At 41.6% G+C, this 14,900-nt stretch overlaps 1 protein-coding gene across 2 annotated transcripts in view; it reads right to left on the minus strand.

Moving 5' to 3' along the window:
- The window catches only part of CLIC5 (chloride intracellular channel 5), a 166,925-nt gene extending 153,247 nt beyond the window's left edge, over positions 1-13,678 (minus strand). The window contains exons 1-2 of one of the 2 annotated variants that reach the window (XM_054505398.2): positions 13,482-13,678; positions 6,739-7,327 (exon numbers count right to left, since the gene is read on the minus strand). In XM_054505398.2, coding sequence (XP_054361373.1) covers positions 6,739-7,327; positions 13,482-13,483 — 591 coding nt within the window. In that variant the 5' untranslated portion in view covers positions 13,484-13,678. The remainder of the gene's footprint in view (positions 1-6,738; positions 7,328-13,481) is intronic. The other variant, XM_045866970.3, reaches the window with a different exon arrangement.
- Positions 13,679-14,900: the final 1,222 nt, after the last annotated feature.

Genomic DNA, 14,900 nt, shown 5'->3' on the forward strand with positions numbered 1-14,900 from the left:
TAGAAACGAAGCTTGCTACATGTCTGTTTGGTCCTGATCCATACAGTATGTGGAAATGCTATTTAATTTGCTTATCCATCACCCTAAACATTGCTTTGCTCCTGATATCACTCTCAGTTGCCCTTAGGATAAAATCCAAGCCCCCCAGTTTGCCATGCAAACTGCATTGCTAGGTCATCGACCTCATCATCTGCTCTGAAATTGTGCGTACCTTCTCTCCACTCCAGCCAAACTGATGGAGTCATACACATGTTCATACTTGCTGTGCCTTTGCTTATGCTGAACCCACTGGCTGCAATGTCCTCACTGACTCCTCAACTGAGCCACATACCAATATCCCAATCCAGCTGCATTTCCCTCTTTTCCTCAGTGTGATTTTAGAGTTTCTCACCTGCAATGATGAATTTTTATTTGCCCCCAAACAAACTTCAGCTTTTGAAAACTCCCAGGAAGGATATGGAAGGTGAGGGGACCTGTCCTCACCAGAGCTTGGCCAAGGAAAGAGCCCCAGGCCCCCAGATGGTGGCAGAAGAGAAAGGGATGTCTTATAAGTCCATAAGACTTTTAAAACTGAACATCCCTATCAATACAAAACTTAAGCATTTACCCACAACATAGGTATATTTATTCATTTACAAATTATACTAATGTACTACTGGAAGAACTCACTGTGCACATTATTACATATCTAAAAATTAACATTTAAGAGGACTAGACAAAATGAAATAGAAATACTGCTTACCACTCTGTATTCTAATTCTAATATCCTAATATCCCATGAAATATGTTGAATCCCCTACTTTGGATACCATGACACCTGAGATAGCATCAGCCTCCAGTGCTATAACAATAATAACAACGACTGACAATTCTGTGACACTTTCCGCTATGCTGAACCAAACTATGGGGAATCACTCCTTTAGAACCAAGTTTCCATGCTACAAGTCTAAGAAACATTAACAAGGGCTATTATGTTGCCTGACTTCAGAGGGTGCCACTTACATTGTGAATGGCGCCTCCTAAATTTGCTCAGTGCGCAATGTGTGCAGCCCTGCATGGGGATCCTGTGAGTTGCTAATCAGAGACAGACTCTGCAGCTGCTTTCCAAGGAGCAGGCTTCACACGAATTGCATGGCAAAGAGTGTTGGTCTCATGTTGGTCCTTCCAACCATACCCAAATCTGGAGATTATAATCATTGTCAAGTGGTATCCCAGAGTGGATAATAGGTGGTGCCATATGTAAGCACACTGAATAAAGAGCTGGAGCCATATATCCTGAAATCAAATGAGGGTACGTGGATCCAGAAATGTTTGATAGCAAATATTGACAAAGTTGTATTTGAATATCCTGACCAGTGTTCTTTCCACAATATTACGCTGTTCGTGCTAGGATCATCTAATGGTGCATTCATTAAATGTCTACTAACTATAAGGCACAGTGCTTAAAATAAAAATTATTATTTTATGGATGGTTCATATCCATCACAATAAATAATAATTTAAGCTCATAAATATTGAGCACTTATTATACGTCAGATACTATGCCAAGCAATTAAATGGATTATCTTATTTAATCTTCACAACAATCCTATGAGGAGCTTACTATTACATTTTACCAATGAGGAAATTGAGGTTCCGAGAAGCTAACCAATTCAACAGAAATTAATTGGCTAAGCCACGTTTCAAACCATGCAAATCTCCAAAACCTGCTCTACGACATATACTGTCTCCCATAATCAGTGGCATCAATTACGTGCAGGACGGTGGTGTTCATTTGTATCATTTTTCTTTGTAATAACCATCATCAGAATGCTTTTTTTCTTTGTATTAAACAAAATGCCAGAAATCTCTCTCTCTCTTTCCCCCCTTTCTCTTTCCCCCACTTTGTCTTTGTCCCTTTTTCTGCTTTCTTCTCTCTCTGCCTCTTATACACACACACACACACACACACAAAGGCAATTATGTCTACAGGTCCCTCAGTTTTAGCAGAAAGCATAAAGACAATTCTCACAATCCTATGTGGCAAATTCTGAATGAACCACCCCTCTTGGCTGCCTATAATACGGACTGCAACTCTCACTAGGTACCTTTTTTTCACTGGATCTCAGTGAATGACCAAGAAGCAATTATTTCTTTCCTTTTATAATCTTCAAGAATTTTGTTTCCCTGTCTTCCCCTATAGGACAGTTGGAGTTAAGATATGGTGTGTTCATCTCTTATCCAGTACCTGGCATGTAGTTAGTATGTTGTAAATGATGGGTGGATGGATGGATGGATGGATGGCAAGAAGGATGGAAGAAAGGAACAAAGGAAGGAGGGAGGGAGGGAGGGAAGGAGGGAGGGAGGAAAGATGGTGTACGAGTGACTGTATGAGCACATTTTCTTTTTTTTATTTTGTTAATGCATTTCTTTTTTTTTTTTAAGATTTTATTTATTATTTATTTGACAGAGAGAGAGACAGAGAGAGAGGGAACACAAGCATGGGGAGTGGAAGAGAGAGAAGCAGGCTTCCCGGGGGACAGGGAGTCCGATGTGGGGCTCAATCCCAGGACCCCGGGATCATGACATGAGCCGAAGGCAGGCACTTAAAGACTGAGCCACCCAGGCGCCCCGAGCACATTTTCTTGTGCATGTATTCTTGGAGAAGAGGTCCATAGGTGAAATGGGAATAACATGTCCATTCACTCAGTAGCTCCAGTCAAAACCCCTAGAGTCAACCCTGGCTCTTCTCTTTCTTTATACATCACATCAACAGAACCTTTGGGCTCACTCTTCAAAGCCATTGCAGTCCTACTCTGCACCACTTCCGCTGTGGTCACCATTGGCCAATCCACCATCGTCTCTTGCCTAGTTTTTCAACGGCCTCCAAACTGTGCTCTCTGCTTCTCCTCTTTCTCTGCTGCAGTCTGCCATCATAAAGGCAGCCAGGGGGCGCCTGGGTGGCTCAGTCAGTTGAGTGGCCTACTCTTGATTTCAGCTCAGGTCATGGTCTCAGGGTCGTGGGATCGAGCTCTGAGTCGGGCTCTGTGCTCAGTGCAGAGTCTGCTTAACATCCTCTCTTTCCCTCTCCCTCTGCCCCCCAACCCCAATGCTCTATCTCTCTCTCTCTAAAACGAATCAATGAATCTTAAAAAAAAAAAAAAAAATGGCAGCCAGCTCTGATGTCCCCCATATCACTCCAAGTAAAAGGGAAAGAACTTCCTCCACGTGCTCTGTGCCCACCTCCACCTCTCTGGCCTCACCTGCTGCCACCTTCCCTCCCTCGCTCCCCCTACTCCAGCCACACTGCCTCCTTGCTGCCCCCCTCACTGTCACTCTGTCCCACTGTGGGAAGCTGAATAATGGCTCCCAAGTATGTCCGTGTCCTAATTCCCAGGACCCATGAATGTTGCTTTCTGTGGCAATAGGGACTTAGCAGATGTGATTGAATTAAGGATCTTAAAATGGAGATTATCCTGTATTATCCTGGTGGACCCAAACTAATCACAAGTCTTTTTATCAGAGGGACCCAAGAGGAGTCAGATCAGAAGCAGGCAGAGTGAGGAGAGAAGCAAGAAGTGCTACGGTGATAGGATGTGGGCCAGGAGAAAGGAATGAGGACAGCTTTTAAGAAACTGGAAGAGGGAAGGAAACAGATCGTCCCCTGAGTCTCCAGAAAGAACGCAGCCCTGCCTACACCTTGATTTTAGCCCCGTAAGACTTAGTTCAGATTTCTGATCCCCAGAACGACAAGAGAATGAATCTGTGTTGTTTCAAGCGAGTAAGTTGTGTGGTCATCTGTTAATGCAGCAATAGGACACATTCACACCTGTTATTCTGTTTCATGTTTCTTTAAGGCACCATCACCACCAGGCATATTTTGTATGTACTTATTTGTCCATCGGTTGTTTTTCCCACTACAGTGCAAAATGCAGGGGAGCCAGGACTTTGTTATAAACCCAGGGCCTGGCACAAGAACGATCTGTTGAATGAATAAATAGCTGATATATATATTTTTAAAGATTTATTTATTTATTTATTTGAGAGAGAGAATGAGAGAGAGAGCACACGAGAGGGGGGAGGGTCAGAGGGAGAAGCAGACTCCCCGCCGAGCAGGGAGCCCGATGCGGGACTCGATCCTGTGACTCCAGGATCATGACCTGAGCCGAAGGCAGTCGCTTAACCAAATGAGCCACCCAGGCGCCCGAATTATCTTAACTTTTATTTTATTTTTTATTTTTTATTTTTTAAGATTTTATTTATTTATTTGAGACAGAGAGAATGAGAGAGACAGAGAGCACATGAGAGGGGGGAGGGTCAGAGGGAGAAGCAGACTCCCCGCCGAGCAGGGAGCCCGATGCGGGACTCGATCCAGGGACTCCAGGATCATGACCTGAGCCAAAGGCAGTCGCTTAACCAAATGAGCCACCCAGGCGCCCAATAGCTGATATATTTTAATTAAGCAATCACCCGACACCCTGAAATGGCTGAGCCTCAGTAAAATGTTGGTTGAACACACAGTGACAAACCTGCATGACATTTTCTGTTCTGGCTTGTCTAGAACAGCTAAAAATGCACGCAAGCGAGTATGAGTTATGACGCAACCCAAGTGGTCAACACCGAAACAGCTCAGGGGAAGAATAACTCCAGGACTCCATGGCAACAAGCCCTGCTAGGGAGATGGTGAGCCAGAAAGCACACCTGAGCCCCATCCAATGTGGGGCTTTCAGCATTCTGCTGTCCCCTCACCCCAGGGCTGGGGCGGGGAGGAGTCTGAGCAGGTGACACTCAGACCCTCCAGTCCCATGCAAGCAGAGAAGCCCCCGTACTCCCCGCCGTCACATATAATTTCCATTCAACACTGAATAAAGAGCTGCGGTGGGGATGGTGGGGGATTGGGAAGCAGGGATTGTGGCTACCACTCTTCTTACCGAGTGCCACCGAATATCTTTAAAAAAGAGTTCACACATAGGAGCTGAGGTCTCTTAGTTAACAATTATATTAAAAAGAATGTAAACCTGAAGAGTTCGTTAATGCCAACATTTGCTTTCGGGAACTACAGATCTTAAATAACGTAGGGCCACCCATTCCTTTCAAGCAGTTTTCCCTGTTGCTAATACCAGCGGGAGATGTCAATACTGTTTCCTCCTACTTTTGTTTGGCTCAACACCAGTGGCAGGCTAATTTCTGGTGAAATAAACACTTGGCCAAATTTACAAATGTCTTGATCTTGTAATGATGATGATGATCATAATGACGACGATCCACCTTGTCGGTTGCATAAAGTTGCATGGATGATTCCATCCTGAGAAAAATACACCTACTAGTCCTCACTGAGTGTGGGGTTTTGTGTTTTTTGTTTTGTTTTGTTTTGTTTTGTTTTTTTAACTAACATAACAGAGATGTGGATTTGGAAGCTGGAAGGCTGCTTGAATGCACCTGTTCGAACGTCCATCACCTCCTCAGTGGAGCCTCTCCTGATTCCTTCCTGCACACTTAAGCACTCCCTCCAAGAATACCCATAGCACTCAGCTTGAGCCTCTAGTTCACCGAAATTAACCATGTGCAAGTCTGTCTCCTGCACCACACTGCTTCTTTCTTTTTTTTTTTTTTAATTCACACTGCTGATTTCTTGACAGTAAGTTCCCTCCCTGTCTCCCATACCCCTTTGCCCCCCAAATAACATAATACTAGGCAAGTTTTGACAGGTACCTAAGTATGAGCCAGACACTCCAGCTAGGTGCTTTTTAAGGACCTTGTGGTAGAATAAAGGAGATGCAATTTACACACAAAACAACTAGGGAAAAATACAAAGTAAAAAATAATAATATATTAAGTGAGCAAATAAAGTATATCTTACTGGAGTTATTAGAAACCACAAAGGGGAGAGATGAGCATGAACTTAGGGTTTTGCGGGTTCATTTTTATTAGCAAGAGCTAGCAGTATTTACTAATACGCCATCTTCATACTAAGAAAAGGGTAAATATGAATATTGTCATGGAGCAGATGTTGGGGAAAAACAACCTTCTTTCTCAATTCATAAAGATGATTTGTCTAGCCCTGAAATGCTTTATTCATGTTTTGATAACATTGTAATAAATAGTCTTTACCACAATATCAGTCTAAAACAAAGAATACCAAAGTTCTGAGTTTGTATATCATCAGCATTAAATATTATCACTGGCTATTACCATCTTAATACTACTACCACTAAAATCATTTCACTTCATCAGATATCTTAGCTATATTGGTGCCAAAAGAGTAGGCTCAGTGACGGAGGTCACATTTATTGATAGTATATCTGAAGTATCCGTGACCTCAGACATGCTAAGAAGGAAACCCCGGTGCCTGGCTGACTGTTGACTTGCTCTTGCAAGACTTGTTTTCATTTTTTAAAATCAAGATGACAAGACAAATCTAACCAGACAGGAAAATATACTCAACGTCTGTCACAAAGGTAAGGATTTGAGCCACATTTTCTGCTCACTTATAAGTGAACTCTAAAAAATATGCTTTGCCCATAGTTTATAAAAGTTAATGATTAGACACACAACTTAAATGCACTTTCCAATTCTTATACTTTGAAGCAATCCTGAGTGAACTCTGGAATTGACTCGTTAAACCAGCCCTACTCTTGAATATGTCTTGAGATCCAAAGACCATGACATCCTGCATCTTTCCCTGGACACTGGGAGCAAGAGAAGACCACCATTAGGCCATCCACCCATTAAGGGGTGTCTATCAGAGACAGCCCTTACCTTCACAAACAGGCTGATCTCAGGGTCCGTGGAAGTTGGTTCATTTTCTTCCAAACCATCAGCAGCAGAATTGCTGGTGAAGAAGGCCCTGCTCTGTTGGATGGTGAAGTTTGGGGGGGAAAGCGGGTCTTCCCCCATCATGACTCCATCCTTCTGGGGTTCCTCTGAGCCAGGCTCCTGGTCTTGGGGTTCCTCCGGGCCAGGCTCCTTGTCCTGGGTTGGTGAGTGTAACTCTTCCATGGAGATGTCCTGGTCTTCCTGTAACTCACCTGGTTGAAGATCCTGGGACTCAAGACATACCTCATCAGACAAGAGATAGTCTGCTGCTTCTGGTTGGGAAGAGGTCAAGCTGTCCTCCTCACCCCCAGCCACACAAACTGACACAGAGTCATATTCGTGGGTTTCCAGCTCAGTGGCATATACATTGTTTTCTGTCAGGCCTTCGTGGATGTCATCACAGAGAGGACCTTCATCCTCTTCTGGCTGGTCTGGAAGCTCATACATCCCTTCCTTTTGGACTGTGTCAGAGATGGTGCTATTTTCTTCGCCATTCATGTTCGTTGATCTGATAGATCTTTTGCAGGCGGACCTGAATGAATCAGAAATGAAGAAAGGGATAGAGGATGCTGCACCACCTTGCAGAGGAATCAACAGGCTTTTGAAACATAGTGACTAGCAACAGTTACCAATCAGAGGTCTCTAACAATCATTTACCAGAGACTTTCATCAGCAAACCACAAGTCCATTGGACACAAGATAAAGCTTACACACTCAGTTAACTCCTTCACTCCTAAGGATAGTTTCAAGCAGGCTCTGGGGTTTTCCTCACTGCCAGTAACTCTGACATTCTTTGGTTTAGCAAGGGGTCGAGTTATCTTCCCAATACACATTGAAATTCTGAATATTTAGCCATTTCTCACTAAAGAGGGCTCCCTCTTCCAATTGCCTCCAAATGTTGACAGCATGCAAGAAGTCTCTCTAATTCGGGGGAGAACAGCTCTCCACAATGGTAACTCATCTATTACTAGCTGAATTCATTACACAAAACAATTCTGCGAGTGTCCATACCCTATGATACATGAGTTATACATGCTCCAGTTAGGTAATGAATTCCATTTGCATTTCTTATCTGGAAACACCACGAGGTGATTAAATGGCAGAAGGAAAAGGAAATATATGCACTGGTCTATAGTTGCATCAGTACAGACCACCCAAAATAAAGAACTCAAAGATTTTACGGCTTTGAGTTTTATTTTCCCTCTTAAATCCATGGGATCATTACAGTCAGCAACACTTCACCGAGATTCTGTTACGAACAGGATACCACACTGAACACTAATCATATGTGTTAGAAGATACATTCTCTGCTGTCAAGAGACCTCTAAACATATTTGGAAGGCTAGGAAGAAAAACTAAACCCTAAAGGGCACAGAATAAACTATTCAAGATTTTCTTAGTGCAATTGGCCCACGTCTGGGAGAAGCAGGAAGGAGCTACATACATACGTAAGGATGCCTGTTTGATGTGACCTACCGATGCCACAAATAGACAGGCTCTGTGTTTTTAATCAGGTACTCTATTCTGCTAATTCCTGTTTCCCTTCTTCACACCATGCACATGGTTCTCTTTGAAGTGAGAACCCAGATAGATTATGAAGGGACTTTAATGTCTAGAAATCATGTGAAAATTTAAGAAGCAACACAACTCTGGACAAAGCATTTGATGAACACCTTATTAACAACACTCCCTTGTACCCTTAACTCCAACATTGTATCCAGGAATCTTGTGGAGCAAACTAGAGCAGAATTTCTAGAATTCTAGCTTTAGGGAGGGTTCAAAGAATAGATAAATGCAAAGATGCTAGAGACAGACTTTAAGGCTCTTGATGTTAGGCCTTTATCTTTTATTGAAAAGTGAGGTTTGATGGGTCCAAATCCTTGAGACGTTACCAGAGGTGTGTATAACTCAATGGAGCCCCAGCTCAAATCCCTCTCATAATTTTAGCGCTAGAGAAAACCTAGGATGCCATTTAGTCTAACATTCATTTTATTTTGGGAAAAAGCCTGAAACCTAGAAAGGGGAGGTGATGGTCCAAGTTCACACAGAAAGTTAATGATAGAGCTGATTTCAGTGATGATTTCCTAACCTCCAGCTCAGTGATCTCAGCTACTCGCTCCCTCCTGAAGTCAGTGTTTTCCAACCTATATTCTTGATCACACAAGCCCCCACCCCAACCCATCCCCAAAGAATCCTTTTCAGATATTTTCTCCCATGAAATGAAAATACTGCTGATATACTACATATCTGTTTGTGTTCTGTATGCATACTTGTGTTTTTTATGGAGGAAAAGAATAAGCTTTTGGTTCCCTAAGGCCCAATGTTCACCCCTTTGGGGGTGATCTTGCTCCTTTTGAGAATGCATGCTTTTACTGCTGGAGTATCTCTGGAGTGTAACTCATAATCTGGCACTGGATTACGTGCCATTCTGCATTATTACCAAGGAATACTATTCTACAATGCAGGTGTATATACGCAGCAGGCTACTGGGTCCTCACCACGATGACCCAGCCAGGCAGCGGAAGCTGGTTAAGCTTAGGTTAGTATCACACAGATATTTTATAAATTTCGTCCTCCTATTTCCCACCTCAGGGCACAGCTATCATGTTTTGGTTACAGGTTGTAATATAAAGCCAGTCATCTTGTTAAAATGCCGGTCAGCTCTGCTCAAACTCCTATAATGCCTCCCCATTTCTCTCAATAAAAGTCAAAGTCCTTACAATGACCCACAAGATCCTACAAAATCTGCACCACCTTTCTTATACCTGCTTTCCACCCCGCACCTCGGCTAACTGTGTTTCAGATGATCTGGCTTCATTGCTATGCCAGGAACATTCCAGAATGCTCTCTGTATTAGGATCTTTACATTGGTTGTTTCCTTGACCTGAAATACATTTCCCCTGGATGTCTACATAATCAATTTCCCAAACTCTTCTAAGTCTTTGCTTATACATCCCCTTGCCAGTGAGGCCACTCTGTCCCATTTCAAATGTCAACCCATTCTAACTCTGATCTGCAACCCCCCCGCCACTACTAAAAACCTTCACCTGACTTTTAAGTTCTTTTTCCATAATACCTATCACCTAATAAGATGTGATTCATTAGTTACTTTTGTCTAGAGTTTATTTTCTGTCTTCTCCCACTGGAATGTAAACCCTGCATCATCTCAGATCTCTGTCTGCTTCTTTATCATTACCTCAAGCACCTAGAACAGTGGCTGGTATATATTAGATACTCAATATACATTTGTTGAATAAATTTTGGTGATTGTTTGATATCTTTATCCTCCACTAAACACAGAAGTTCCAGGAGAACAAAGCCCATGACTATTTAGCCGATCAGTATATACCTAAAATTTAGCAGATATCTGACACATCACTGATGCTTATTAAATTTGGGGTTTTTTTTTTTAAGATTTTATTTTTTACTTGACAGAGGGAAAGAGCACAAGCAGGGGGAGCAGCAGAGGGAGAGGGAGAAGCAGGCTCCCCGCCGAGCAGGGAGCCCGACGCCAGGCTCATGACCTGAGCTGAAGGCAGATGCTTAACCGACTGAGCCACCCAGGTGCCCCTAAATATTTGTTTTATAAACAACTAAAGTGGAGGAGCTGTAGCTAGAATTCATGTCCTTTTACTCCTGGTCCATTTTTCTTTCTGTGTTATGTGTATAAAAATTATGTCCTCACTGTATTTAAACTCCTACAGGAAGAGAACTAATATCTGGGTCTTCCACGGCACTTTGTATAAGGCAAGTTGGCTTGTTTACTTATAAAAGTATTTGATAATACTAGTATTTGATAATACACCTAGGCGCCCCTCCCCCAAATGTTTTATTCTGCAGCCAGATAAACTGCTCTTCCCTGAACACACTGTGCTCTTTCCTGTCCCTACACTTTTGTACCTATGTTGCCTCTCCTGGGCACAATTTTACTCATTCTGCTATGTGCAGGTTATAAATATATATAAGACATGATCTTATGTGCACATATAACCGAGGAAATTTACACATTAAAATTCAAGAGAAAGGATCCAACTGGGCCTATGACAGGCCTGCCCATCATCTGGAATAATTTGGTGCTGATGTCTGGTCTTCTGCTTTGCATGTGCAGACTCAACTTGGTTGGTTTGCAAAGGGCTTTTCAAACATTGTAGAACTGGGTCACTCTAACTAAACTGAAAAAACATCACATTAGCAACTAAAATGCCAATGTATTATTTTACTACAAAAAAATTGCCAAATTGATTTGAATACCTCCTTAAGAAAATAAGCATAATCAGGCACCTGGGTGGCTCAGTCATTAAGCGTCTGCCTTCGACTCAGGTCATGATCCCAGGGTCCCAGGATCGAGCCCCGTGTTGGGCTCCCTGCTCCTCGGGGAGCCTGCTTCTCCCTCTCCCACTCCCCCTGCTTGTGTTCCCTCTCTCACTGTCTCTCCCTCTGTCAAATAAATAAATAAAATCTTAAAAAAAAAAAAAAAGAAGCATAATCTCTTCATACTAGTTAAGTCTACACAAGCAATCAGTTAAGATAATGTCCTCATACTATGTTCATGTGATCTGTGTTTACTTGATCTGAGACAATACCCACCCTTTTAAGCCCAGTATCAGTGAATTGTGCCTTTTCTTTTTATATTGATCAGTCTCATTAAGAACTTACATTATTTTTTTAGAAAACGTTTGGTTTTATTAATAGTCTCTATTGTGCATTTTTTTGCACTTTCATTCATTTCTGCTCCTATCTTTATTTTCTTTCTTTTCCTCTCTTTAGTTTTACTTTGCTGTTTTTACCCCAAGATAATTGTGATGGGTAAATTGGTGTTCAGCTTTTCTTCTTTCCTAATATATGCATTTAAGCCCATTAATTTTCCCTCTTAATACAGCTTTTTCTGCATCCCACAAGATGTCATATGTTTTATTTTTATGATCATCCAGGTCAAAAGGATTTAATTCTTATTTTCGTTCTCTTGGTTTTTGTTTTATGTTTTGAGGGCTATATTATTAGATGCACACGGATTCAGAATTGTTATATCATTTTGGTACATGGACTGTTTCTTCAATAAAAAATGCTACTCTTTATCTCCAGTAATATTTTTTGCCTTTTTCTGATATTAGTTTTCTTTTGGTTAGTGTTTACGATATATTTTCTCAAGTTTTTACTTTCAACGTCTGTGTGTCCTTATATATAAGCATTAGATAGTTAAATTTTTATTCAGTCTGACAATCTTTGCCTTTGAGTAGTTGGTCTAGAAACACTTAGTGCAACTGCAGTGCATTTAGGCTAAATATATTATCTTACAATTTCTATCTTTAAAAATGATCAAAAACTTGGGGGTATAGCTCAGGGGCAGAGCATTTGACTGCAAAAATGATCAAAAACTTGAATAGAAATTTCACCAGAAAGTAACATATAAATGTCACATAAGATCATTAAAGAGAGAGCATCAGTATTAGGTATGAGAGAAATGCACTTCAGTGAGATCACTTAATACCACTAGAACAGCTAAAATTAAAAAGACTAACAAGAGCAAGTGTTGGTGAGGATGTGGAGCAACCAGAATTCTCATACACCAATGGTGAGAGTATAAAATGGTACAACCACTTTGTAAAGTTGTCTGGCAATTTATTATAAAATTAAATATACACATATACATGTACCCTATGACTCAGAAATTCCAGCCAGTCTTAGAAATGTATCCAAGAAAAACATTAATGTGAAAATCATCATAACAGGCTTGTATGAGAATGCTTAGAGAAATTGGATTCATAATCCAAACCCTAGAAACTTCTAGAAAGAGGAGAATGGACAAACTGTGGTGTACTTATGTAATGAATATTACTCAGCAATACCAAAGGTATGAATCACTGATACAGACAACAAAATGGATGAATCTCAGAGACACTATGTTGAGCGAAAAAGGCCAGACATAAAAGAATATACTAAATGAGTCCATATAATTATGTCAAATTAAAAACATACCAAGGGTTACAGGATTTCTAATCATTCTTTTAATGGGTACTTGAGCAAAAGATTTTAAGGCTCACTTCCATAGCTGATGGATAAGAAATGCCCCATGCCAACAATTGTCTTAGATTTCCTCCTGTGGGAGTGGAATTTCTAGGGTTACTGTTATTAAGTAATGGGAGTTAAAACCACTCCCCTCCCTGGAATACAACCCTCAGGCTGAACAAGCCAGGCAAAGGAATTTGCATGAAGCTCATGGTGCCAGCAACATCCTGACCACTGGTGCTGCTAGGAAACCATCAACAGCACCACTACAAAACTTTCAGGGTATGTTAAACCTGTTTATACAACCCAGGCATCAGCAAAGAATGCCCCAATCCTCACACACTTGAGGAAATAGGTCTTAAAATTCCCAGTTTCATAGTTTCCTTCCTCATCCTTTCCTCTGAATCTAGGTCCATCTATTTATTACTCAGACGCAAAATGCCATCTTTTCATCAATTTCTATAAAAACAACAACAACAACAAACTACTCACACCCAAAACTTCCATGGAGATTCTGGGGTCACAGGGAGTAGTCACGTCAGGTGGCACCATTTCACTGGCCAACCCTCTACCCCACCCCCCTCCTCAGTCCCTTCCTTTCTCCCTTCCTCCACTCTCAGAGGAACCATCAGTTCTCCCAGTTTTACCCACAGAGTATTTTTCAGACTAACTCCACTCACATTTAGTTTGGGGGACGGGTCTCTTCTTCACCTTCCTTCTCAAACAGGCTTTTAAAAATGTCTTCAGACCCTCATGTCTTCAGTACCCTCTCTGAAGAGAATCCTCAGGGATATGATACTCTCTACCTTGTTGCATTTACATTCAGATGTGGCAATTTCCTGGTGGCCACTGAAGACCCGGTGGCCATGCCTTTCCAAATAGCAGCAGTATCTCTGAATTGTTTGATCTTTAAAGCATGGAAATGGCTCCGCTCCCAGAGAAAATGGGCATAGCCAGGGCACGTCAGGCTGAGGGAGCAAACCTTGAGTGCTGTCCTGCCTTGCTCTCCCTCCTCACAGTTGTTCTTATCAGTGGTTTGCAGATGGGGAAGGGGAAATGAGGATATGTCAGAAATGGCTGTTTGAAAAGGGCTTGGAATCTGTTCAACATTTCGAGGTGAAAGGGATGAGGACAGTTTATAGGCCTAAATTTGCTGCAGAGCTCAAATATTTGAATTTCACTAGCAGTACTCAGTTTAACATCAGTTTACATCAGTTTGTTCCAGCCAGTTCTGAAAGCTATCAAACCATAGACTCCTAAAATAGGAAAAGATACTGAGGTCAGATCCTACAACAGGTCCTGGAATGATTGATTGGGCCCTGCTACATGTGGTAAACGTGTGACTTAAAACATGACCCTCTAGCCTGAGTTAGCTGAGTGAGCAGGTGGGTTTCAGGAAGGTCAGCACAAATAGATGGCCTCAGATAAGCAGGGAAAAAAAGAGAGGGAAAAACAAAACAGTTATTTTAGGAAGGGCAAGTTTATCTCCAATGCCAGTACCTCCACTTGCTTTTCTGCCTTCCTCTCTTCACCGTACCCATCCCCTCATCACTGCTTTTGCCCTCCGAGGAGCCACATACTCTCAACAAGCCACTGGCTTAGCCTCTCAGTAACTTTTTCATGTCAAAAAAAAAAAAAGCAAAGTCTAAGCCAAAGGAATGAATGGCTAATGGTAAATATTCAACTCTAACTCTTTAGGGAAGATCTATTTCTCACGTCTTGTCTTCTCTACTAATTCTCAGTTGTCCCATATATAAAATGAGAATAATAGTATGTGTTATTGAAGGATTTACTTAAATAATGTCAGTAAGAAGCTTATTGAAGTGCCTGAGAGGCTCTTAATTGTCACTATTACTACTACTACTGTTACCACTGCTAACGCTTATTCCTTAGATAACAGTATGAATTCTGTTGTCTTTTTTAGAGAAATAAGCAAACATTGGGACTCCATCGAAAGACAGGAAATCTGAGACTACAAAGGGCTGTTAAATATAGTCTATGGCTTTAAGAGTTTAAAATCTAATTAAGTACAGGATATAATGAATCATCAAAAGTGTTAATTGGCAACAGGAGGTGTGATGTGTAGTGACAAGTAAGTG

The sequence above is a fragment of the Mirounga angustirostris genome, unplaced genomic scaffold (genome assembly GCF_029215605.1).
Source record: "Mirounga angustirostris isolate CCGP_5_RB_7025 unplaced genomic scaffold, mMirAng1.0.hap1 SCAF_8, whole genome shotgun sequence".
Classification (NCBI taxonomy): domain Eukaryota; kingdom Metazoa; phylum Chordata; class Mammalia; order Carnivora; family Phocidae; genus Mirounga; species Mirounga angustirostris.